General features: G+C 48.9%; 1 protein-coding gene across 1 annotated transcript in view; it reads right to left on the bottom strand.

Moving 5' to 3' along the window:
• CACNA1H (calcium voltage-gated channel subunit alpha1 H) overlaps positions 1-27,333 on the bottom strand; it is a 149,695-nt gene that overhangs the window by 89,644 nt on the left and 32,718 nt on the right. The window contains exons 2-6 of the mRNA XM_059484127.1: positions 17,016-17,127; positions 16,478-16,611; positions 13,211-13,308; positions 8,324-8,483; positions 826-1,138 (exon numbers count right to left, since the gene is read on the bottom strand). Of these exons, the coding sequence (XP_059340110.1) occupies positions 826-1,138; positions 8,324-8,483; positions 13,211-13,308; positions 16,478-16,611; positions 17,016-17,127 (817 nt within the window). The remainder of the gene's footprint in view (positions 1-825; positions 1,139-8,323; positions 8,484-13,210; positions 13,309-16,477; positions 16,612-17,015; positions 17,128-27,333) is intronic.

Genomic DNA, 27,333 nt, shown 5'->3' with positions numbered 1-27,333 from the left:
AACAGATGTCACCTCCACTTCAGGGGGACTGAATCAACCAGGGCACCCAGCCAGAGCCAAAGAAATGCTGCAACACCAGGAAGTGCCCATTTAAAATGGGAAAGAACACTGGGATCTTCCAGCTGGGCAGCCCTGCGAAACCACAGCCTCTGGACATGAAAATCCATGGAAAATCCTTCCCTTACGAAGAGTTTTATCACCTGTAAAATCTCCCCCAGTCCCAGTGAGAAGCACTTTGGTGTTTTCTGAAGTGCCTCAAAAGAGACTGAAATTCCCTGGGGGCAGAATTTCCTCTCAGGAATTTTGGCCAGAACTGATAGTTCCCCCTTCCAGCATTTCATGCTCACCAGGATCACCCTGGGATATAAAACCAAGCCTAAGCCATGCCAGCTTCCTTCATTTTAGCATGAAATTAAATCTTGCTTAAAAACCTCAACAGCACTTTCAGTTTCCTGACGCTCCAGCAACGAAGACCCTGCTCCCAAAAATCCCTGGGATTTATGTGATTTACAGAGGTGGATCTTGCCATGCATTTTTCTGCCTCCAGAAGTTATTTTCCCTCTTTTTGAATGATTTAAAAAGAAAAGTTTCTTCTCTCCACATGCTCTCCTGCACCATTTATTGCCTGATTCATTCATTCCCTATTTCTTGATTTCCAGTTTCACTCAGGGCTGAGCAAATTCCTTCCAACTTCGCTGCATTCACCAAAATGCAAAAACCTTCCCGAGAGCAAAAAGCGACAAACCCAAAACAAGGAAAAACCGGGAGATCAACAAAAAACCCCAACAAAACCATGAAAAAATCGCATTTTTGGGAGAACCCTACCTGAAAAATAGCAATCCAGGCATATCCAATATTATCAAAATTGATGGCCCCGTTGTGGGGGTTGACGTCCCCGGCCATGCAGATGTTGTAGTACTGGTTCCAGTTGATGCAGGAGTTCCTGCTGGGCTCGGGGCTGGCCAGGCTGGGGCTGTAGGACTCCATGCTCAGGGTGCACTCCACCTTGGACTCCTTCCTGCTGGGGATGTTGGAGCACCTCTGCATGCCGTTCTCCCGGTGCGAGGAGCAGATGAAGGGGTTCTCCTCCGCCTCGTCCGGCCGGTAGTAGGGGTGCAGGAAGGTCAGGTTGTATGTCCTGGATGAGGCGGAAAAGAAGGAAAAGGAGGAGGGTAAAAAAAAAAAAATGGTTCATGGTTAATTATTAAGGCCATTAAAAGTGTTTTTGGTGGAAAGGAAAGGGGGAGATGTTGGGATGTTGGGGGACACAAGACAGAGGATGGATGTTGGACCTGGTTGACATCAGAGATTTGATAACAGGATGGCTTGGCAAAAGCAAAGGGAGCTTTGAAAATTAGACCTGGATTGCAAGAAGGTTCAATTGTCAGGAAAATTAATCCACAAACACCAGAGGTTTATGTCCAAAAAGGAGACAGGAGTCCTTTTATTTTATTCGAATAAAAGGAGAGGCCATGGGGCATTCCCCTGGGGTCTATGGAATTTTTGGAGGACGCAGCCTCCTTTTTATCCCAATTTCCCTTCTTTCTTTCCCCATTTCTGAGGTACTTGAGAAGTTCAGACTCCCCAGTACACCTGACACCAAAGATTTCCCTCTGATGTACAACCCTCCCTTTTAATTTTTAATTCTTACGTAATTTAGGGGTTTTTCTTCCCCATTGTTTCTTTCATCTTTCAATGTCTAATTTAGTTTATCAACAAACCTAAAGTTTATTTGCAAAAGCAAATATATTTTTCCATTTATCAATCAGTGGAACCCTTCCCATTGTTTCTTTTATCTCCCAGTGCTAGTTTTATATACCAGCAGACCCACAGCTTGTTTGTAAGACAAATCTGCTATTCCTCTTACAATCAAACAGGTTTACAAGAAAAATAAAATCCCATTAAACCCTGCAAGCAAAAGATGTTGTTATATACATAAGTTTGTGGATGTGATTTTAACCTAATCATTGTAGTACACATTACTAGTGTCTCTTAAATAGTATATAAGCTTTGTATCCCACAATAAAATGGGATTCTGATCGCCAAGTAAGTGTCCCCATCTCTCTCCATCACTGACTGTTCATCCCTGATTTTAGCAGCAGGAAAAGCCACTGGTTGCCATCCCTTCACCCTTCAGAAATCCCTGTCAGAACTGCAGCCCCTAAAACCAAATCCTTTTGATTTGATCAGACCCTGCTGATCTCCCAGCAAAGACCAGTCTGAGTTTCCCCAAGCAGACAAAGCAGCAAAAAGAACAAAATGAGAGAGATGGAGAGAAAATCCCAGCGGATCAGGTTCTCCCCCAAAATCCAGGGAGATTTTGGGCTCCTTGGAAGGATTTGAAGGTGCTTATTTGGGTGGCAGAGCAGCTTCGCAAAAAATGCATCCCTCAGGAGGAATCTGAGCTCCCACAAGGAGAGACCCATCCAGAGGCCATCTCCCACTCCCTCTGTACCTCCATAAAGAAAGGAAAAGCCCAAATTTATGGGAAAACCATGTGCCTGCTGTATTTCTGATGGAACCGGCTTGGATAGAGCCGATGGCTCTGTCCCAGCCTGGACCTGCAGCAGGGCAGGAGCTGCTTTTCCCGGAGCTGTGTCCCACATCTGGCACTTTCTGGGCTGTGTGCTCAGTGCTGGTGAGAGCCTGCAGCACTCAGGGCTGCATTGCTGCAGAGCCAACTTTCTCCAGTGTTTTCCCAGCTCCAGGGATCTCAGCTGCTCCATAATCACCCCGAGATAAGGGAGAGGCAGCACACACATTATAAAAGATGTGGGCAGAAGATAACCAGGTAATTCTTCCAGCCAGGACAGCTCTATTTTTATCTCTCTCTGAACGTCCCTATCTGGTGAAGAGATTTGGCTTTAACAAGTGTTATTCCAGACAATTGCTTGGAATTGCTCCCCAAAACCCTGGAGCCAAGCAGGAATTGCTCTGCGGCTGCACTTTAAGGAGAGAACAATTGCTGCAGGGCAGAGCTGAGGGAAATCAGCCCTCAGCAACTTCCCGGGGGAATTTGGTTCTGTTCCATGATCCAATTACCCGAGGTGGGTGTGGAGGGCTCAGCAGCTTCAGGAATGGGAGAGGGAAGAGGAGCACGTCCTGGGAATTGGGAATTCTTTGTGCTCAGCAGCCCCTCCTCGCACACCCCGCAGCTCCAGACTAAACTGTGACATCACCTGCGCTGTTTCTGGGCTTGGGATCCAACAAAAACCTGCAAGATGTTTTTCCTCCCCGAGCCTTTTCCTTGCCCTCCCACCAGCTGCTTCCCCGGGAGGAAATTTCCATATGAAACAGGCTGGAGAACGGGCCAGGAGCTGCAGCAGCCGCGTTTGGGAGAACATCAGACACCACCCAGCAGTGCCACACACAGGGAGGATTAAACAGAGGATTAAAACACACCAAGATGCAGGAAAATTGGGAAGAGCTGGAGAATTTGGGAGAAGAAGCAGAGAGGAGACACCTGAGAAGTGACTTTAGCTCTCAAAACTACAGGATCAGTCCCCATGCCACTGGAGCGAGGTACCCACAGCTGGAGAGGCTCTGTGCATCCCAGGAGTCTCCATTTGGGAAGTTTTGGGATGAAGACTCTGGGCTGGGGTCTCAGGAGCTGCACAGAGGAGATCTGGGCACGAATCTGGAGCAGTTTGGTGGCTGGGGGAGGAAAATCCGAGCAGGAGAACAAAGCCCAGCTCTGCTGGGAGGGCTGGGTGCAGCCTGGCTCAGTTCTGAAGGATTTTATCCTCCCTTTCCTCTGCTCTCCTCACTTTTGCAGCTGTCCCCAAAATTAAAAGTTGTCCCTATGACAAAATCAGTCACCTGAAGGGCACTTTGTACCCAGCCTTTCCCTGTTCTTCCCATTGGGAAGGAGCCACTCCTGTGGGAAGCTCCAGCACCACCAGTGAGGGAGGAAGAAACCCCAACTGGCAGCAAACACTGCAAATTTCAGACCTTTCTTAAAACCTTTCCCCCCCTTTTATTTTTCCTGGCAAAACCAAAAAGGGGAAAGAAGGAAGGAGAGAAGAATAAGAAACAAAAATGCTGCAGAATGAGGGAATCCCAAATATCTCCCAAGTAAACGGATGAGATCTGCCAGGAGCTTCCACTTCTTCCTGCCTTCCCTGTTCCTTGCCAACAGGTAGAGACAAATCACTCATTAATGCTAATGAACTCACTAATCAGCAGAGCTCTGGGGGAAAGACAGGAGAAGCCAAGCCCCAGGATGGATCTGTTATCCCACCAGAGAGGATTTCCCAGCTTTTCCCATCCCTGCTCGCTGCACATCTGGATTTCCCTTTCTCTGTCCCTCTGCATGTCTATGTGCAGGAAGGACAACAGAGGGGCAGGAAAATCCATTTTCCTCCCACTCCTGCTGGATTATCCTCTGCTCCAGCCTCCCCCAGGGGAGGATTTCCCAGCCCATCCATCCCAACCACTGGAACACAGCAGAGCACAGCCTGCCCCAGCTGGGGGAGGAGAGGGAGAAGTGGCAGGAGCTCAGCACTCAGGGTGAATTCCCTGCTCAGCAATGCCACCACGAGCAATTAAACACCTTCCAGACAAATTCCTGAGCCCGCTTGAGGAGCTGAAGGCTGAAAGCTCCCACCACAAGTGTCCTGAGGCAGCAGAGAAACACAAAACCCTCCACAGCTCCCTCCCCTCCCCTGCTTCCAAGCCACTGAGTTCCTTGAAAGGCTCCAGCCTGGAAATGCTGCTCTGCATCCCCGCACACAGGGGCAGCCCCAGGAGAGGGGCTGGGCCTGACCCAGTTCCTTTATTTCCACCGGGAGCAGCTCAGGAGGGTGGGAAGGAGCCCGAGGGGGAGACAACCATCCTGGAGATGTCCCCAGGAGCTGCTGGCTCTGCTTGTCCTCCCCACCCAGCACACCAAACCTTCCTCCTTGCCACCAAAGGATCCTTGGGGGATTTCTCCTGCAGCTCCCAGTGCCAGGATCTCCTGGCATCTCTCACAGCCCCTCCTGGAGCTGCTGGTCCATGCAATCCCAGCTTTTGTAGGATCATTTTGGGTGTGGAGGGAGAGATTCTCCCATGTCCCAACGAGCAGAGCCCCACTTCCAACCCACTCCTGCAACAACCCAGCAATTCCTTCAGAACCCCCAGTAAAAATCCTTAAATAACCTCATTCCAGCCCTGTAGCAGCACAGCTCTGAAAGACAGAGAGAGAAAAGCAGAAATTCCCAGGGCACCTCCAAAAAGTCCCCAAATTTTCTCTCACAATGCGCTCGACACAAAAATAGTTGCTTTACTCGGAGCTGCCAACTTTCAAGGGGGATTGAAAAGAAAAGGTTTCCATGGGGAAAGAAGAATGATGGCAAAAATCAAAGTCACTCCTTCCATCTGATGCCTCTAGAAGAGCTGAAGGCTCGGGAAGCTGCAGGGCAGAACACAGCAGGGCAAAGCTGGATTTGAAGCAGCTCTTTGGGAGCTCACTTACACCTCCTTTCAACCTGAAAATTTGGGGTTAGTGCCCTGCCTTGCTGGTCCCTGGATTTTGTCCAGATCCTCTGTTTAAAGCAGGTTTGGTTTCAGCTGGGAGGGTTTGGCAGCAGCACCCAGGGGAGACCCTCCAATAATTCAGGTTTTCCCTGTCTCCAGGGCTGCAGAGGAAATCAGAGGCAGGATCTCAGCCCCAGCCCCTCCCAGGCTCCTGAAGGGCTGGGAAACCTCTGTGCCCTGAGGAATTGTGGATTTCCCACCCCTGGATGTTTTTGGGGTGGGCTGGAGCAGCCTGGGATGAGGGAAGGTGTCCCTGATCATGGTCGGGGTGAATGAGAATCTTTAAGGTCCTTTCCAAGCCAGCCCATTCCAGGATTCCATCATCTGCCCAACAGCAGGAGGATGGAGCCCTGAAGTGTTTTCCAGGTCATTCCATGCCCTTTTCTCCTTTACAATTTGCTGCTGGTGTGTTAACAGCCACTGCAGGGGAGAGCCGTGCCCTGACGCCTGAGTTGAGAGAATGAGTCAGAAATTATTTTAAAAAAATGGGAATAATTCCATCTGGAGTCCCTAAAACTTCCCCACCGAGCTCCAAGAAATAGGGATAGCTGGAAATGCAGGGACTGGAACGTTGCTGGGTTTCTCTAAATTTAAAATTAACACAGAACAAGAACCCAACCCAGCATGCTCGGGGTGAAGGGACTAGAAAACCCCACATTTCTCCCACTGACACTGAGCTACAAACTGGAATTTTCCTGCCCTATGGACACTCCTGTTTCCCCAAATTCCTTTGGAATGCAGCACCTTCCATCACACTAAACCAGAGCCCAACAGCTGGGGGGTGGCAAAACCCATCCCCGAGGGAAGGAGGGGATCCCAGACAAACCCCTTCAAACACAGCTCATCCCAAAACCTTCCCTGACAAGGAGCAAGCCCTGATGAGAAAATCCTGCGACCCTAAAACTTCCACACTGAGCTCCAAGAAATAGGGATAGCTGGAAATGCAGGGACCGGAACATTTTGCATTAATTTGAAATTAATGCAAAATTAATAATACCAGAAAACTCCACATTTCTCCCACTGACACTGAGCTACAAATTGAAATTTTCCTGCCCTATGGACATCCCCATTTCCCCAAATTCCTTTAAAATGCAGCACAATAAACCAGACCCCAACCCATCCCAAAGGGAAGGAGGCGATCCCAGCCAAACCCCATCAAACACAGCTCATCCCAAAACCTCTCCTGACAAGGAGCAAGCCCCGATAAGAAAATCCAGCGAGGCCTTTGATGCTGCTAATGGCCATTACATAACTGCTGCTTAATGTCTGTGCTTAGAGAACGCTTCCCCTGTGGTTCATCTTGAAAGCTCCACTTCGCAGAAAATCACCAAAAAATCAGCGAGCGTTTCAAAACCTGACTCGGAGAGAGCTGAGAGGGGCTCGCTGCAGTTAATTACAGCGACGGGGCCACCCAAGCAGGGCTGGAACTGCTCAGTTTGGGCTTGGGGATGGCAGCTCCGGGGTCCAGCTGAGCCTGGAGGGGTTTGGGGAGCGGGAAATTGATGCTGGGAGGGGGTTTGGGGTGTGGGGAGTGGAATCACACCCATGGCAGGTTAAGGATTTTCCACCCCGCTGGGACGAATGAAAGCCACCAGAGCTGGTGCAGAGGACAGGAGAGGCTGAGGGATTCCCGGGAGTGGCAGTGAGAGGCAGGAGCAGGACCTGAGGGATGATCCCTGCCCGTCTCGCAGTCAATCCGAGCGCAGGCAGCCGATGATTACCCAGCGATGTAATTACAGGCTCCATCTCCTCTCGCCGAGTTAGAGCTGCCCTAAGAGCTGGGCTGGGGCATTTCCTCACCTCTGAGCTGCTGACATCTCTGACAGGAGCCTTTGGAAGGATTTTTTCCAGGAAAATCCCTCTTTTCTGTGCTGGCTGTGCTTGGTTTTCATCCAGGTGTGTCCTTAACCCTGGGAAAGGGCACCACAGCCCCAGCTCAGGGAGCAGCAAGGGATGCTCCAAAGCCTGGCATGCCCCAAACCCATCCCAGCTCCAGCAGAACCTCCTCAATCCCACTCTGAACCCAGCTGGAAGAGCCCAGGGCTGGCAGCAGGGTCCAGGATTTATCCAGAGGGCTCAGGAGCAAAGACAAACATCAGCAGCACAGCCCAAACCAGGCCTAAGAGCCTGGGCTGGGCTTAAATTGATCAGCTGGGCCTTGGGCATGTCCCAGGTGAGGCTCAGCAGGGCAATGAAGGTTTATTATCAGAGGGGCTGCTCCACACAAGTGCCCAGCCTGGAAAAATCCCAAATGAAAATTTGCCTCTGTCAGGTTGGGTTTGATGATCCTGGAGGTGTTTTCAGCCTTAATGATTCAGGTCCTGCCCATCCCTGGTGCCTGTCCCACGCTCTGAGCTGTGTCCAAATGATTTTAATGCTTCTCACATCCAGTTTCTTATCTTAAATCCCTGACAAGGATTTATCTCTGGGTTTCAGCTGCATCTCCAAATCTCCATGCCCTGCCAGGGGTTGGGGTGTGCTCGGTGACCTGAAGTGTTTGGAGAGCCGGGAGTTTGTTCTGCATCCTCCCAGAGTCACACAGGGAGTGATCTCAGGCAGACCTAATCCAGCCCTCTCCCATCCTCGTCCTTCAGGTGCAGCAGGAATGCACAAAACCCTCAGGAAATTGCTGACAAATGGGGTTTTTTTCCCAGGCAAAAAGGACCCTGCTGAGCGCTGGGATTTTTCCAGCAGGGGACAGAAAAAATCCCCTGCTGGGAAAGGAAGAAAAAAGGGAGAGAAATGTGGAGAAAAAAATGAAAAAAAAAAAAAAAAGGTGGAAAATTTTTGCTTTTGCTGTACTTACATGGCAAAATTCCTGTCTAGGAAGCACCTGTTCCTCAGCAGCCCTGCCCAGAGCTGGACCCCAACAATGCCAAAGATGAAGAAGACGAAGAAGCAGAGGAGGAGGACATTGCCTAACATAGGCAGAGTGTCCAGCAGCAGCGTGACCAGGATCCTCATACCTGGGGGAGGAGGGAAAACCACGTCAGGATGGGCACAAATCACCATTCCCACCTTGGATGCACAGCCAGGGCAGGAAAATCAGGACTTGGTGTTTTCCCCTAAATGCTGAGGCTGAAAAGGGAGGTGAAAATGTCAAAGGCTTGGCAGGAAATGGGAATGACAGCAATCTCCAGAGGGTGGATCCAAGGCCTCTAGTGTCAGGGAAATGCTGATTTCCATGCCAGACGTTCCACCTGGAATTCTCGGACAATGGGGTTGGAACTCCTGGTGGTTATTCCCAACATTGGGGTTGGAACTCCTGGTGGTTATTCCCAACATTGGGGTTGGAATTCCTGGTGGTTATTCCCAACATTGGGGTTGGAATTCCTGGTGGTTATTCCCAAAAATGGGGTTGGAATTCCTTGGGGTTTATTCCCAAAGGGGGTCTGGAATTCCTTGGGGTTATTCCCAAAAGGGAGTTGGAATTCCTGGTGGTTACTCCCAACAATGGCATTGGAATTCCTGGTGGTTATTCCCAGTGTATCCTGTCACAAATCAGGAATACCCCAGTGGGACGGGACACACCAGGCTCCTCAAATCCAGCTCCTGGCCCTGCCCAGCACTGTCACCCCCTCAGGAGCAATCCCACATTTTCCTGGCAAATCCATCTTAGGAAAAGCAAGGACAATCAATCCCCACTGAAAGACAATGCTGGGATTTTCTCCCCTTTTTTTTTCCCCCCCTCTCTCACTGATATCCTCCTTTTTTTTTCCAAAAATGGGTAAAATTTCTCTCCCCATGCCAGACAATTTTTTTTCTGCTCAGCTCCTTTTGGTATTTGGGGTTGTTTAGTGGCATCATCCCAGAGATTGAATCCAGCTGTTCTCCAGCCACCCCGGGCTCTCCTTGGAATGCTGAGTGTGCCATGGGAAAAGAGCATTACCCAGGCTGAAACGAGGAGCAGGATCTTCATCCCCATTCCATGGGATGCCTGGTTTAAAAACCCCCAGTAGAAAAATAAAAATAAATGTTAAAAATACACAAAAATAATTAACCCCCCCAAATATATAAAAATAAATAGAAAAATAAGCATATAAATATTAAAATAAATCTAAAAAATAAATATTAAAAAGAAATAAAAATATAATAATAAATCTAAAAATAAATATAACAATAAATATAAAAATAAAGCAGTGAAATGGATTTGAAAAAAAAAACCAACAACCTAATGACCACTGCTGAAAAAATATCCCTGACTCCAGCCCCTGCCAAGTGAATAAATTGCAGGAATTCCATTTTTCCAGTGTTTTGGAAGGAATAATTTCTAATAGAAATGATGTTTTTATTGGCTAGGGTTCTTCTTTCTTTTCTTAACAAACTGCATGGAGCTGAAAGAATCTCGTGGGTGAATTTATTGTGCCTGGAAGGCATGAGCTGATGGTGCTGGCTGGATCCCAGGGAAGAGCCCAGGAATCCCAGGGATAAATCTCCAGGCTGGTTCTGCCTATTTCCCTGCATTTAGCACCAGGTTCATCTCCTCTGATCCAGCTGTGAATTTGATCTGATGGAAAATCCCATTCCCAAGTCCCAGAGCTGGGAATGGCATGGATGCTGCTGGGATGGGCTGGAATTCCAAGGAATTTTCACGGATGAAAATGTAACCATAAAAATCCACCAAAATCCAGGGATTTTCCCATCCCTTCTCCACAGATTCTGGAATATTTTGGCCTGAAACAGCAAAATTCCCAATGTGCTGAGTGGGTGGGGTTGGAAAGTGGAGGCTGGATGATCTGCCCCTAAGGAATGGGGATATTTCTGGGAATCATTCCTAGGAATCCCAATCCTGGTGCTCAGGTCCCCTTGCTCCTCAGGCACCTCCACTCCAAACATGGATTGAACCCACTGGATTTCATCCCACAGAATATTAATTAAAAAATGGGATATTTTCTATCACCTGCCTGTTGGAAAAATATGAAAATCCCATGGGAATTGCAGTGAAAAAACCTTGGAAGGCTCGTTTGGTGTCAGGGATCAGGGAGACAAACACAAGTTGGACTCAAGAGCAAAATTCCACCTATAGCTGGAGTTGTTTGGATCCCTGGAGCTTGGTGGGAATCCTTCAGTTCCCCTGAGCCCAGCTGGGTCCCAGCTTGAGATTCCCACTGTTCCATGGGAATATTGAAGGGTTCTGTGGATTTGGAGGAGTTCAGAGGGAGCCTGATCCTCATCCCAGCCTGGAGGGCTCCGAGCCCAGCCCGTGGTGCTTCTGCTCCAGCCCATCCTCAGATCCCCAAATTGCAGAGGGAAACTCCCCTGAACCCCAAATCCCAGAGGGAAACTTCCCTGGAAACTCAGATTCCAAAGGGAAACTTCCCTGGAACCCCAAATCCCAGAGGGAAAGTTGGTGTTGCGCTTTTCAAATCCCTGGCAACAAAACCTCGTTAGGAAAACAAAGCTCCAAAGGGTTCCAGGCCCCTTCTGGCCTCTCTTTTTTGTGGCCTTGTTTTGAACTAAGGACCTCACTGTGCAATTCACTGCTTTTGTTCCTTGTTTTCCAGAAAACAAACCCCGTGGAATTGGGAGTTCTGAGAGAAATTTCCGAGGTTTCTGGGTGTAAACATCCATCTGTTCCCTCACATTTTCCTTGGAGGGCCTGGAATCAAACCCCTTCTGGGGAAGGTTGTTTGGTTGTCCCTGGATGTGCTGAATCCAGGCAGGATTTGGGGCTGGCTCACTCCAGCAAAACAGGAAATATCCTTTTTTTTCAGTTTTAGTTTTCTTTTTGTTTGTTTGTTTTTTGGGTTTTTTTTTTAGTTTTTTTTAGGTTTTTTTTTTTTGCCAGGATCCCTGTGATTTCCACCCAATGCTGCTGCATTTTGATTGAGGTGGAGATTTGGGTTGGAAAAGGATGGAATTGCTGTGGAATGAGCACCTTGCAAAGGCCGGCTCAGCAGCTGGCTGATTCCAGCAGGGAATTATTCCAACATGATGCCTCAGATTTAAAATTGGATTTAGAAGCCAAGCAGCTGAAGCCACTTGAAAATGGATTTAGGAGCCACTTGAACTTCCTATCGAGGATGATCCCAATTTTGTTTCACATGGAGCAAACCCTCCCTGGGGTTTTAGCAGCAAGGGAAGCTCCTGAGCTGCTAATCCTGAACATAAAGTCCTGGAAAGATCTTAAATCACTGAGGAGGGAAAACCAACCCAGCAGGGCAAGAAGATCCCTCTTGGAAGTGACCTTTTCCCTTCCTTTGGAGGAACATTGTTTACTTTACACCACCAGAGAGTTGTTTTCCCTAGAAAAGTACAAAAACCTTGGAAAACATCTCTGAGGGTCAATCCCCTGCTCCCCTGCCCTTTGCTAACACCAATTATGATAATGACGATCTTTAACTCGCCATTAAAAATTAAATTAATTCATTTCCTCTCATTAGCTGCACAAAGCAGAAAGCCACGTGTGTGTGTGGGGGGGCCTATTCCCATGATTTTCCAGTTTTCCCAGACTGAGCTCAGAAATCCAGGTGTGGGGGGGTTATTCCTAAAGTTTTCCCAGACTCACTCCAGTTTTCTGAACTCAGAAACCCAGGTGTGTATGGGAAGGGTTATTCCCAAAGTTTTCCCGGACTGAGCCCTGAAATCCAGGTGTGTGTGAGGGGTTATTCCCAAAGTTTTCCAGTTTTCCCAGACTGAGCTCAGAAATACAGATGTGGGGAGGGTTATTCCCAAAGTTTTCCAGTTTTCCCAGACTGAGCTCAGAAATTGAGGTGGGGTGGGTATGTTCCCAAAGTTTTCCCAGACTCACTCCAGTTTTCTGAGCTCAGAAATCCAGGTGTGTGTGGGAAGGGTTATTCCTGTGGTTTTCCAGTTTTCCCAGACTGAGCTCAGAAACTGAGGTGGGGAGAGTTATTCCCAAAGTTTTCCAATTTTCCACAACTGAGCTCTGAAATCCAGATGTGTGGGAGGGTCATTCCCAAATTTTTCCAGTTTTCCCAGACTCACTCCAGTTTTCTGGAGTTTCCCAGACTCAAGAAGTTGAGGTGGGGTGGATTTATTCCCTAAGTTTTCCAGTTTTCCCAGACTGAGCTCAGAAATTGAGGTGGGGAGAGTTATTCCCATGGTTTTCCAATTTTCCACAACTGAGCTCTGAAATCCAGGTGTGTGTGAGGGGTTATTACCAAACTTTTCCAGTTTTCCCAGACTGAGCTCAGAAATACAGATGTGGGGAGGGTTATTCCCAAAGTTTTCCAGTTTTCCCAGACTGAGCTCAGAAATTGAGGTGGGGTGGGTATGTTCCCAAAGTTTTCCCAGACTCACTCCAGTTTTCTGGGCTCAGAAATCCAGGTGTGTGTGGGAAGGGTTATTCCTGTGGTTTTCCAGTTTTCCCAGACTGAGCTCAGAAACTGAGGTGGGGAGAGTTATTCCCAAAGTTTTCCAATTTTCCACAACTGAGCTCTGAAATCCAGATGTGTGGGAAGGGTTATTCCTGTGGTTTTCCAGTTTTCCCAGACTCACTCCAGTTTTCTGGAGTTTCCCAGACTCAAGAAGTTGAGGTGGGGTGGATTTATTCCCTAAGTTTTCCAGTTTTCCCAGACTGAGCTCAGAAATTGAGGTGGGGTGGATTTATTCCCATGGTTTTCCAGTTTTCCCAGACTCACTCCAGTTTTTTGAGCTCAGAACCCCAGGTGTGTGTGTGGGGGGGTTATTCCCAAAGTTTTCCAGAGCTGTGCCCAGGGGTGTCACTTACTGGGGACCCTGTTGATGGCGCGCAGGGGCCGCAGGACGCGCACGGTGCGGATGGCGGACAGGCTGACGTTGTGGCCATCCAGGGAATATTCCATCATCCTGCAGGGAAAACAGCACAGCAGTCAGGATGGGGGTGCTCATGAGAAGCTCAGGAAATGCTGCCTGCAAGCCCAGGGGTGCTTGGTTGCAATTCCATGAAGCAATTCCAGGCTGGATGGGGTTTGGAGCAATCTGGGATGGTTGGAGTTATCCCTGCTCATGGCAGGGGTGGAATGGGATGAACTTTGAGGTCCCTTCCAGCCTTTACTTTGGAAAGCAGGATTTTCCTTCCAGTATGTGTAAAAACCTCCAAGGAAGCTGGAGAGGGAAGTCCAGCAGGGATTGTGGTGATGGGACAAAGAGGAACAGGTTCACACTGAAAGAGGGGAAATTTATATGGGATATTGGGAAGGAATTCCTGCCTGTGAGGGTGAGGAGGGCCTGGCACAGATTCCCAGAGCAGCTGTGTCTTGCCCCTGAATCCTGGGAGTGTCCAAAGCCAGGTTGGACAGGGCTTGGAGCACCCCTGGGATAGTGGGAGGTGTCCCTGCCCATGAGATGATCCTTAAGGTCCCTTCCAACCCAACCCCCTTCCATGATTCCCTGACTTTCCAGGACAAGGAGTTGCTCCCCAGCTTTTCTCTCCTCCTGTGACCAAACCTGAATACCCAAACCAACAAAAAAATGCACAAATCCTTTGCTTTCCATTTGATTCTTAAGAATAAAGAACATTTTCTCCTTGATTCTTCTTCCCCACTCTTGCTGAACATTTTGGATGGATTGGCACTCAGTAGGTGATTCCCTGCACTGGAAAATGGGAGGCACAAGGCTTTGTGCCATCAACAGCTTCCAAACCTTCAGCTCTCAAACCCAAAATTTATCCTGGGACCGTGCAAGATCTCCAGGGACTGGAGGGACCAGGATACCAAGAGTGGGGTCCTGTTATCAGATTCTGCCTGAAAAACCTGAATCCCTTGGAAATGCCCCACAGAAATCCACTGGAGCTGGGAATTTTGGGAGGATTATCCATTGGTAGGTAATTCCCTACCCTGAAAAACACGAGACTTTGGGATCAACAGCTGCAAACCTTCAGCTGTCAAATCCAAATCATATCCCGGCAGCCTGGAATATCTCCAGGGACTGGATGCACCAGGAACCTCTGGGTTTCAGCTCTCCTGAGCACCATCCCTGCTGCTGGGCTGCAGACACAGAGCTCACCAGTTCCACTGGGCTTGAAACGTTCCAGGGAACATTTCTGGGGCGAGGAAAACATGAAAGGACTCTGGGAGCTGGAAGGAACTTCAGACGCCATCCGTGCTGGAGGCGGGAGCTGTGTTTATTTTGTAGTTCCTCTGCTCCCTTTGGAGCTGCTGCTGCTGAGGCAAAGCAGCTCCTCTGAGGAGGCAGAACGGGGCAAACAAAGCTCTGCTGATCACTTGTTCCCTTCTTATCACAAAAAAACCTCGGAGTAACTTCAGCACATCCATCCCCTGGCTGGAAAAAGCAGCTTTGTTGTTCCAGTGGTGAGTTCCCTGCTGAAAGCAGCTCCGGTTTTAGGAGCACACGCTGGATTGGAGGGTGGTGGTGGTGAGAGGTGAATCCCAGCCCTCAGCACAGCTTCTCCTCCTCCAGGGGTACTCCCAGCTCCAGCTTCTCGTTGGAGAGATGGGAAATCATATCCCAGGTATGGCTCAAATCCACCAAAACCATCTGGAGACGATCTAGGATCATCCAGGGAAGGTGGGAAATCATATCCAAGGTATGGCTCAAGTCCACCAAAACCATCTGGAGATGGTCCAGGATTGGCCAGGGGAGGTGGGAAATCATTTCCCAGGTCTGGCTCACATCTGGAAATGGTCTGGGATCAGCCAGGGGTTGGGAAGGGGTTTTTCTTCTTCTCCTCTCCAGCCTGAGTAATGCCACACCTCCAGCAGGGTCTCCTGCTGTTTGCATCCTCCCCAAACATATTCCAGCCATGGAAGGTGGAGAAAAACCATAGAAAACTCCCAAATGGTCTCACCAGTCACTTTCCCCCTCATTCCAACAGCAAAATTCCCAGTGCCAAAGCTGCCCCTGAAGATGAGCAGAGGGGCTCAGCCCTTCTGCCTCCATGGGGTGCCCCAATCCTGGGTTTGGGGGAGCCCTGAGGAGCTGGGGATTTTCTGTTCATCCCACAGATCCAACGTGGAAAAACACCCTCAGCTCCTTGATCAGAGTTTTCCCTGCGCTTCCTCTGCCGTTCCTCCCTTAAACACCACAGCAGCTTTATAGGAAAACATAATTAAGGTAAAAATAATTAATAATTAGGGTGTTTTTTTGTTGTCCCTGATGTTCCTCCTCCAACTGCACCCGAGTTCCAAGGAAGCTCCGCTCAGGAGAGCTCATGTTTTATTCAGGGCACTAAAACCATTCCTAATTGTATTCCAGACAAATAACACAGAGCACAACAAAACCCCATTAGTGCAGGGAAGATGGCACAGCACTAATGGAAAGGGAAAAACGCCCCAACATATTCCAAGGATGTTTTAATTAACCCTGGGCTGGTCATTAGAAACGCAGGAATTCAGAAGTCAGGCAGTAATTAAAGCTTTCCTTCCCTCCCCAGGATGTACTGAGCAGGTAGGAGAGCCTGGGCTTTCCAAAGCTGTTTATTTATTGGGTAAAAATTAAAAAAAAAAAAAAAAAGTTTGAGCTTTGCCAAGCTTTTACTCCACTCAGTTATTCCCTGTGGGGGTGAGGGAAGTGGTGTCAAAAGCAGGAGGATCATCCTTGGAGCTGTTTATTAACACATCCTGCACAAACCAGCAGCTGGGGGAGATGGAGGGAAGCTGTAAGCCAGGAGGAGTTTGGAATTTGGGTGAACTCCCAAACAGCTTTTCCCACTGAGGTCTCAACATTCCTAACAGGGTTTTTGGGCTGAATTTCCTTGTTCAGCCCATCCCTGCCTCACTGTGCTGCTGGCACAGGGCAGGAGTGGGGCTGAGCTGATTTTTTGGAAATAACAGCACTGGGACATTCAGGGTGTGTTAGGATTAAAGGATTGCTCCAAACCCCCACAGCTCTGCCTGATATTCACCACCCACCCCCAAACCCAGCGTGGTTTTGGGGTAAGGATTTTAAAAAATCAGATTTGGGCGATTCTGCCTCCCAAGGCATTGTGAGAACCAGGCAGGGATTTGTTCCCTGGGATTTCCCTGCCCCAGGATGAAGGGATGAGGTGGTTGCTGACCCTGCCATGACGATGAAGAAGTCCAGGCGGTTCCAGGTGTCTCCAAGGTAACACTTCTGCCCAAAGATGCCCAGGGCCACCATCTTGATGACCATTTCCACGGCAAAGAAGGCGAAAATGAAGTCATCAAACGCCTGGAGAGAGGGAAAAGAGGGTTTCAGTCAGTCCTGAGTGCCCCCAGCATGGAGATATTCCATGTTCCCATCACCAAAATCAAACCTGCCCCTGGCACAGCTCTTGGCTCATTCCAGGCCTTGGGAAGAGCCCCCAGCTTTTGTTCATGCCTGATACGGCATGAGGGTATCACAGGGCTGGAGCCAGGCTGGGAGAGCTGGGAGTGTTCACCTGGAAAAGGCTCCAGGGAAACCTCAGAGCCTAAAGGGGCTCCAGGAGAGCTGGAGAGGGACTTGTCTTCATTAATCAACTTTCCCTTAATAAACTACACAGAATTTCGCTCCGTAATTTCAGTTCTCCCAGAGCGGCCACCCCAGCCCTGCACCCCACAAACCCCAGGGATTTTGGGGCCATGGATCCTCACCTCCAGGATGGTGCAGCGCTCGGACTGGCACTCCACGTCCTCGCAGGGCTGGAACATGCCCAGGGTGACGCAGTTGAGCAGGATCACCAGCATGCTCACGTGCTCGAACCAGGTGGCACCGGGTTAAGGACAGCACAGCCTCGGCAGGGGACACCTCCACACCCTCCTCCCATCCAAACCCTTCTCCCGGGCTATTCCCGGCTCCAAATCCCGAGTTTCAGCAGGGAATCGCCCCACAGCAAGAGAGAAACTCAAGGGCACCAGCAGAGCAGTGCCCAGTGCCAACCCTGCTCTCCTGGATTCCCTCTGGAGTTGGGAGAATGAGGTTCTCCCATTCCAACCCCATTCCCACATCTCCAGAAGGGAGAGGTTCCAGTCTGAGATCCACATCCTGATGGGAATGAGGTCTTCTCATTCCAACCCCATTCCCAGATTTCCAGAAGGGACAGATTCCACTCTGAGATGGGAATGAGGTTCTCCCATTCCAACCCCATTCCCACATCTCAAGGAAGGACAAATTTAACTCTGAGATCCACATCCTAATGGGAATGAGATCCTCTCTTCCAAAGCCATTCCCTAATTTCCAGAAGGGAGAGATTCTACTCCCAGATCCACATCCCGATGGGAATCAGGTTCTACCATTCCAACCCCATTTCCAAATCTCAAGGAATTACAGATTCCACTCTGGGATCCACATCCTGATGGGAATGAGGTTCTCCCATTCCAACCCCATTCCCACATCTCAAGGAAGGACAAATTTCACATCCTGATGGACAAAGACAAAACAAAGCCAAGCTGACGGGGCCAAGGGTGGGAATGTTGGGGTTCAGGATGCAGAGGGCATGAAAAGAAGGAAAGGGCTCCCAGCTGGATGTTTCCAGTCTCCAAAATTCCCTCATATTCCTTACAGGATCCGCCAGTGCTCAATTAACCGATAATTAATTGATCTAAGTAGGAAGTGGTGATTTTGCATCAGTGCAAAATAGGCCCAAAGTTGCTGTTTGCTGCTGGCAGGACAATTAAAAATCCCACAAAAAGATGGAATAATTCCACAAATTAAGCAGGAACGAGAGAACTGTTTCTAGGGAAAATAATTGGAAACATCTGGATGTGAATAAACCTTTGTGCTTCCAAACCCACACCTGGGGGAGGCGGAGAGAAGCACAGACATTGAATTATTTCTGATAACAGCAATTCCTGGATAAAAAACCTCCCATGTTTATTCCTCAGGAATATTTTAGCTGGGATTTTATCTCCTCAGGATAAAATTTATTGCAGCAGATCAGAGCTTCAGTCTCAAACTGGTTTTGCACGATCTTATTCAGCCAGATGGAAAAAAAAAGGCAAAAATCAGTGGGGTCAAATCTTGCAGCTACCTAAAATCTGATCCCAAAGCCCAAGTTCTTATTTTAGAGGGGCTTTAACTGGAAAATAAATTTAATTTAATTTAAAATTTTAATTAAATACCTCAAAGCTGGGAACCAACAGGGCAGGCTTGGGAACCCACTTGCCCAAAATGGAAATAAATGTAGGAAGCCTGAGAAATAAATGAAATAAAATCCTGGGAATGAAGCAGGAGAAGCTCCTGATGGGATTTTTCCATTGCTGACATTCCAATGTTAGCTTAATTTCTCCCTCCCTTCCATGAATTCTTCCTGATTTTTCTCATCTTTAAGAGCAGTTTGGATGCTTTTCCCTGACTGGAAGCCCGGAGATAATCCAACCCCACGGAGCCAATACACAAATCCTGCCCCAAAACTCCAACCTCAGCCAGATTCCATTCCCAATATTCCATGGAGTGATGGGATCCATGTAAAACTCCCTATAAGTACAGCTCCTGTGCCTGCAGTTCCATAAATTTCCTTTATTATATTTGCAGATTTTTTCCCCCCCCCCCTTTAAAGTCCTTGGAGCCCCAAAAAACTGAGATTGAACCTGATTTCCTGCTTTTCCAGAACCTCCCAAAGCCATCCAGATTCCAGCAGCCCCATGGAGATATCCCAAAAAAATTCCCTGAGCTGGGGATGGGGTGATGCTGCTTGGCAGGGTGGGATGAAAATCCCAATTCTGGTAGGATGGGAAAACCCCAAGAGGAAGAAAAAAAAGTGACGAAATGGTGAAAAAAAAAACAAGTCCTGGAGCAGCACAAAGAGCAAGGATGTGCCTGGAGAGGGAATTCCCACAGAACATCCTCGGGGATGTTCCCGGAGCGCTTTTCCAGCAGGGGAGTCAGGGCAGGTGAGGGATGGCACAAATCCCTCCTGGAAAATCCCCAAAAAAAGGGAACGAGGCTGGAAACAGCAGCTCGGGCAAGTTCCCAAATCCTTGGGAAGGGAAAGAGCCAAGGGGGATCCGCGCTGGAGGCAGAGAGCATCCCAAAGGGAGCGCCCGGTGCTTCATCCTCCGGCAGAAATTCCAGGGAAAACACATCTCAGAACACCTGGGCCGCGCTCAGATTCCCAGATTTCAAATTTCCAGATTGATTCCCAGATTGGGAAGGGGCTCCTGGTTTCTCTGAGGGATCCACAGCGGCTCTTATGCTGAAACTCCCAAGTTTAAAAGCGGCACCACAAAACCCAGGCTCTGCCCCCAAATGTTGGTGCCATTCCTGACACTCCTGACTCTCCCAGGGAAACTCTCCTGACACTCCCTGCCAGTTTCATGTGGGATTTATGGAATTTATTTTCCCATATTATTATTTTTTAAGCCACTCAGTGGATTTTAAGCTGTTATTTTCCAATGGGATTTGGCAGCCTCCTGGTTATTATGGATCTCCGCCACCCCTCTCCCAAATCCTACAAATATTCCTGCAATAAACACAGCAAAACCAATCTGGGATGGAATCACCACTGTGACAAATTCATGGTTTTCATCTCATGCTTGGAATGAAGGACACAATTCCCAAATTCCCAGGAGCTCCAGAGGGAGCAGCTCCATTTAGAAATTCCCAATCCCAATCCTCATTCCATGTGGGAGAGAGGCTGGAGCCACAGGCCTGACACCCAGGAACTGAACAGAAGCAAGATCATGGCACTATTTTCCCATAATCTTATTATTTTTAAGCCACTCAGGGGATTTTGGAGACTTAACCCATGATTTTAACCCCTGGGATTTGGCAGGATCCTGGTTATTATGGATCTGTCCCGAGGCTGAGGAAAATCCCAAAGCCCTAAATTGCAGTTTGGTTCCAAGAAAAACCAAATATTTACGGGAGGAGCCGCCAAGGGAAGTTTCAGTTTGGGTGGTTTGAGATGTGAGTAATGCACGGAATACAAACAGAAATCCTGGGAATTCCAGAGCGTTCCAGGGATGTCCTGCTCCTCTGAGAGCAGAGAGATTGGGTTGGGAATGTGGGAAGGGGAAAGGGATAAAAAAAAGGGGGAGGAAAAAGGGGGGAGAAAAAAGGGAATTTATAATAAAATAGAAATTATAATAATTTATTATTATAAAGTATAATAATTTATATTACATTACTATTTTATTATAATTTATAATAAAATAGTAATATTTTTATTAGACTTTAATATATTATACTTTATAATAAATTATTTTAAATTATATCAATATATTTTTATATTTTATTCTAAATTATAATAATTTATTCTAAATTATAATAATTTATTCTAAAATTATTTTACCATTTATAATATTTATAAAATAAAACAGAACAAAATCAAACAAAAATGAAAGCTATAATAATAGATAACAGTAATATATAATAACACGCTAATAAAATAGCAGTGCAGATAATGATTATAGTGATGATGATGACAATTAATAATTATGATAATAACGATGATCATGATGATGATGAAGTTAATAATAGCAAAGCAAGGGGATGAACAAAAGGTAGGGATGATCCAGAGGAGGAGCCACACACAACCCAGCACCAGGGTCCTGTGTCACCTGGTCCCCAAATTGCCACCCTGCTGTCCCCAGCAGCCCAAGCTGGGCTGGCCCTGGGAATTAATGTGGCTAAAAGAGGCAACAAGGGGCAAAAAAAGGGACAATAATAATGACAATTGTTCAGAAAATGGGGTTTTGGGGGCAGGGTCAGCACACAGCAGAGCCAAATGTCACCTGGTCCCAAAATTGTCACCGTGCTGTCCCCAGGGTCAGCACACAGCAGAGCCAAATGTCACCTGGTCCCAAAATTGCTGAGGACAGCCTGAGCTGGGGATGAGCCGTCTCTGGGAATGAGCGTGGCTGGGAAAGGTGACAAGGACCAATAAAAGGGACAATAATAATGCCAGCCTTTCCAGGAATTGGGATTTTGGAGGCAGAGTCAGCAGAGCTACACATCCGCCCCAGGCAGGACAAAATTCCCAGGAAATGTTGATCAAAGCCAACCCAGGGCTGCTCCTGGGGTTTGTTTAGAGCAGAAATTCATTCCTGCTTAGCCCCAAGCTCTGGCAGCTCCTGGATTTGATCCTGGGATCAAACACTGGGCTGTCACTGCCTGGGTGACATTTGGTGGCTTTGGGGGTCACCGGTGGCCTTGGCAGTGCTGGGTTAATTCCATCTCAGAGAGTTTTTCCTGAATAATTCTGGGATTCTCTCTTGGCCTTTGCTCTTAACCTGGGCATGAACCCCAACCTGAGCAGCTCCTGAGGGATGTTTTCCTTCTGCTCCCAGGGATTTTCCTCCTCTGTTCCCAAGGATTTTTTCTGCTGCTCCCAGGGATTCTTCCCCTCTGTTCTCAAGGATTTTTCCATGTGCTCCCCAGGGATGTTTTCCCTCTATTCCCAAGGCTTTTTCCATGTGCTCCCCAGAAATTTTCCCCCTCTGTTCCCAGGGATTTTTCCCTCTGCTCCCCAGGGATATTTTCCCCCTTTGTTCCCCAGGCAATGTCCAGGGCACAGCACCCAGTGCCCACCTGGCCACCCCAGGGCCAGCTCCTGGCACACACCCACACAGAGGGACAGATGGATTTATCCTGTGCCATTTCCAATGATCCTTCCTAGAGTTACCCATCAGAGAAAGGATTTTACAGCCATAATTGAGGAGAAGGCAAAGCAGGCACAGCCTGGCCCCAAATCTGGGGAAGGGGCAGCAGCAGGGGGGGCTGGCAGCATTCCCAGCCCCGGGCTGGAGCTGGAGCCAGAGCAGCCTCACGTTCCTGCTGCTCTGTCCCCAACATCTGCTGCAGCCACAAATCCCTCCCAAAGCCGGCTCCAGACAGGGAATGCCCTTTTCACCCCGGGAATGGCACTCCCAGCTCCCAGGGCTCGAGCTGGGCTGGGGAATGGGATCACCCCCAGGCCCTGCCATGCTCCAGGAGCTCTTTTCCCAACTTTTCCCAGCTTTTCCCTGGCTCTGGATGTGCAGAGCTCAGTGGGGCTTTCCCAGCCCCAGCCCCGAGCCTGGAGCGGAGCCCTTGGTGCTCTGGGCTGGGCACGGGGGGTGAGTGTGGCTGAAAGAGGGGAAAAGGGACAAAAGAAAACGGGATTTTGGAGCTTTACAGCTTTCTGTTCCTGCCTGAGCATCCTGGGCTTCCACAGGGCATGTCTGGAACTCAGGGTCTCTGTGCAGGGCCAGGAGTTGGATCCCTGGGGATCCCTTCCAGCCCAGGGGATAATCCTACAACCCTGGAATTCCTCATGATCTGCCCCTTCCAGGCTCCCTTTTCTAAGGCAGATCCTGGCATTTTTTTTCATTTTGAATTCAGCTGGGAGAATTCCAGTGCCATTCCCAAAGAGCCAGAATCCTGGGACGGATTTGCAGCAGCAGCAGCAGCATCCTGGATAAATATTTCGCAGAAAACCACCTCTGTCCCTGCTTGGATTCCTGGATAAATATTTCCCAGGGATTCCCAGGTTCTCCCTCCTTTTCTCAGGCTGGATTTGGGATGACTGAATCCGCTCAGGAGCTGTGACACATCCCTGAGCTGCAGCAGCACAATCCCAACATAAACACATTCCCACACATCCCAGGGATGTTGTTTCTATCCTGGGGATTCCCAGGCTGCTGTGGGATCCCAGACAGGCTCCTGATCTTTAATTCTCTGTGTGAGTAATGCCTTTCCCTGCTCCTCACCCCAAACGCTCTTTCATCCTCTCCGTGTGCTTCTCCTCCCTCTGGATTTATTCCCTTTCATCCCAGCTCTGCCAGGATGACAAACACGGCCCCAAACGCCAGAGGAAATGAGGCACAGGCAGATGCAGCAGGGATATCTGAGATAACAACTGATCCCACATCCAATCTACCCCCAAACCAGGGAATTGGCCCTGAATCTCCTCCCAGGAGCTGCTCCACAGGGAGTGGATGCAGGAATTTGGGGAGAAATCCACAGTGGCAGCTGTGAATCCCTGGGCTCCCTGCTGGAGCTGAATCTGTGGCAGGTTCCAAGTGGATAAAGGAGGAATTAATTTAGGGAAAATGAGGATTGGGATGGTTTTATCCCAAAAGCTCTGGAGGTTACAGGATATGGAGCATCCAAGCAGGATCCTCCAGTCCAGCTGTGCATGGATCACACCTGGATTTAACTTTGTCACCAGGAAAAATCCATGGTGACAGATCCCCATCCCTCTGCTCCACAGCCTGGAAATGTCCCACCACAGCATTGTGGCTGCCTGGATATCCCCAAATCCCATGGAGAACACCCCATTCAGTGCTTCTGGCAGCCTCCTCATGCAAAACCCCCCTGGAATTCCCTCCCATTCAGCCAGGGACTGGAATCCCACCTCCAAATGGGCTCAGGATGTCACAGTGGGAAGAGGGAAAATTCCCTGGAAGTGACTTTTGCAGCCATCAGTGACCCCACAGCTGTCCTGGGTGGCCACACCAGGAAAACCTCCCACCAGCCTGCATTTCTCCCTGTGCTTTCTCTTCCTTCAGCCTCCAGCTGGAATATCCCCAAGAATAAACCCAAAAAACCATCTCAAAAATAAACCCAAAAAAGCATCTCAAGGTGCAGCTGGCAGAAAGGAAGGAGCCCTGGCCATCCCTTTGGAGCTGAGGGAAGGGAGCCAGCAGATTTCCAGGCCACAGGAGGTTCAGCTGTGGAGTTTCTAACCCAAAATTCCAGGTTTGCAGCTGGAGAGCAGCTCCTGGAAAAGCCAGCTGGGAAAGAGGGATGCACATCCCACTGAGGGCTTGATCCAGGTGGTTCTGAGCAGGACTGGAGCTCATCCTGAGGGGGGGAATCTGGGATAAAAATGCTGCTGGAAATGGGATTTCCTTCACACAATTCCCAGCTATCTGTGCCCATCAGGCGCTGTCACACAAATGAGTTCAGTCACTCCATAAATCACCCAAAAAAGCTCCATTTTCCCATCTAAAATCCGTCATCCCAGCAGCTCCTCCCAGTAACACCAGCATGGCCCAGTGGCTGCTCCCTGAGCCAGCCCCATCCATCCCCACTCCAGGCTGACACATGGGACTCCCCCCAGAAATCCTGGAATGGCTCCGAGCTCAATTCCAGCCCTAATTCCAAGGGAAGCTCTCCCAGAGCTCAGCTCCAAGAGGTTTTGTAAACAAAGCCACCAAACAAAAGCCTCCCAAAGCTCGGCTTTAATGGAAAAGTTATTGGGCTGCTTTTTTCCCCTTTTTTTTCTTTTCACACAGCAATAAAAGAAAGCTCCTGATAAAAGTCCCCCTGCAGCGTTTGCAACCCAAACACGGAGGCTGTGGTGCCACACGAGGAGTGGGAGCTGCAAAGAGGTGACAAAATCCCTTTTCCCAAGCTCTCCTACCTCAGATCCATCACAACCACCAGGATTTCCCTGCAGGATCCTCCCAGGTGCTGCCACAAACGGCACAGGGTGAGCAAAGAAATGTGGGGTTGGATGCAGGAGGAATTTGGGAGTAACTTCTCCCTCCTCCTGCTAATTAAGGCCCTGGCACTAATTAAGGCCCTGCTCGTTAGCAGGGGGCTCAGGGAGCTGCAGCTGGCACAGAGGGGCAGTGCCAGGGCTGGGGGTGTTTCCTTAGGGAGGAATCACAACAGGCCTGGTGTCTGAAATTGAGGGAAAAATCCCAAAACATCATTTACAAAATTTTTTATAAAATTTATAATTTTAATTATGATTAAATTATTTTAATTTTAAATTGATAAATAATTTTAATGATATTAAATTTAAAGTATAATTAATTTTAATTATAATTTTAATTAAGTGATGGCATAAAATTTGTAATTTTAATTGATAAACTTTATAATTTTAATTGATAAAATTAAAAGTCACAAAATTCCAGGCATGCTCGCCCTGGAGAGCAACAGGTCCCTGCCAGGCCTGGATGAGCCAGGCTTTAAACTGGGATGGAAATCCTGTGGATTTGTCCCATTTTCCCCCGTTTGCATCCTGAGGGTGCTGCAGGGAACAGATTTTTGCTCTGAGCACTGATGGATATTTTAATGCTGAGCTGCAGCCCTGAGTGATGGCATTTAGAGTTTAGTCCTGGCTCAAGCACCTGTGTAAACCCAACCAGAGCTGGCCCAAATCCAGCAGAGCACTCAAACCAACGTTGTCCTGTGGATTTCACCCAGGTTTGGAGCAGGCTGGAAATGGGAGGTGAGGATGGAGCAGCAGGAGGGGAGGATGTGATGGAGCAGCAGAGAAATTCCCAAGAACAAAGCAGGACAGGAATGGGTGGCCCAGCAAAGATGAACCTGAATTTCTCAATTTCTGCCAGGGCACTGTTCATTATGTCCATTTCCTCCTTCCAAGAGGGAATCACTCCAAGCCGTCAGCTGCAATTGGAGAATTCTGTGTGCAGGAAGAACAACCCAAATCAGGGTTTTCCCCACTCTCAGTAACAGAGCAAAGCTGAAACAAGGCTGGGAATCAAAGCTGCAGGAATCCCAGGACTCCCAGAGCTCCAGGCTGAGCACAGCCAGGCACAAACACGAGCTCCAATCAGCAATTCCCACCTCAGGCTGAACTTTCTGGAGCTGTCTGTGCCAAACTCCTTTTGTCAGACACAAATCCCAACATTAGTCAGGTATGAATTCATTTCCAAGCACAACCAGGCTGGGAAAAATCCGAGGAGGCACCGGGAAGGAGCGGCCAGGGCAGTCCTTGGGAAGGCCTTGTGCTGCTCCCCTGGGACAACACCTCTCAGGGATTTAATTCCAACGTAATTCCATGTTCCAGCCATTATAAATCCAGGGAATAGCTCATCCCGTTTCTCTGGGTTAACTCTGGGAGGTTTGAGCTGCAGGGATCCAGGGTTTGGAGCTCATGGGAGGGACAGGGCCTGAATCTCCTCATGGGAATTCCCAGCCCGCAGTGCTGGGTCTGAGCTGCCCCAGGAGCTTTTCCCAGCCTGGATTCTCCCAAAATCGAGGCCATTGGGGAGTGCAGACCCTGGCACACTTCAGGTTCTTTGGAACTTTCCTTGTGTGCCTCCTCTGGGATTTTCTGGGATTTTCTCATCCCACCTGGGTAGCTCTGGCCCTGCTGAACACCCTGCAGGCTTGGGGGGCCCAAACTCATTTAGCAGCGTTAATTGCAGCCCTAAAGAACACGGATCCTGCCCTCACTGGGGTTTGGAGGTCATTGCCATCCCTACAGACTCCAGGTTGGATATTCCAGACTGGTTCTGGACCCAGGAGGAGTCTCTGGGGATGTGGGATGGAACAGGACAATCCCTGTGGACAATCCCTGCCTCTCCCACAGCTCCAAGGCATCCAACACCAAATCCAAGGAGATTCCCTGTCCTTATCCATGCCCTGAATGAGGTGGGAACGGCCACAGGCTCCTCCTCTCCTGGTTGGAACAGCAGGATCTGACTTTTCCATGTTTCCCATTGCAAATTCCAGTTTGGAGAGCAGGACCTGCACATCTCCTGCACATCTCAAGGGCTTCAGTCCCCTTCAGCCTGGTTGTGTCCAGCTCAGAGAATCCCAGAATGGTTTGGGTTGGAAAAGCTCCTCCAGTGCCACCCCCAGCTGGGCAGGGACAGCTTCCAGCATTCCCAGGTTTCTCCAAACCCATCCAGGCCTTGGATTGATCTGCCCAGTGCTCCTCCAGCTTCCCACCACACCCATGGGATCCAGAAACTCACTGCCAACCATGAACCCAGCAGAAAACTCCCCAGCCTCAAGCAAACCCAAACCCTACAATAACAGCATCACCACCGTCAGGAAAATCAGAATTCTTCCCAAAAAATTCCTCAGATCCAGCTGCAAGCAGCAGAAACCCCTCAGCACTTCATGGGAATTTGCCATTGCTTTTTCCAGCCATCAATTAGATCCCAAAATCCCCCTTTTTCCACCCAGGATGTTGCAGAAGCTGTAACACCAAGCTTGGCATGACTGAATCCCTCCATCCCTGCCATGACCTGGTGCTTCCCAGCTGGAATTTTCTGGATTCTCCCT

Source organism: Ammospiza nelsoni, chromosome 17, assembly GCF_027579445.1.
Source record: "Ammospiza nelsoni isolate bAmmNel1 chromosome 17, bAmmNel1.pri, whole genome shotgun sequence".
NCBI classification, from domain to species: Eukaryota; Metazoa; Chordata; class Aves; order Passeriformes; family Passerellidae; genus Ammospiza; species Ammospiza nelsoni.
This window is presented reverse-complemented; position numbering and strand designations above follow the sequence as displayed.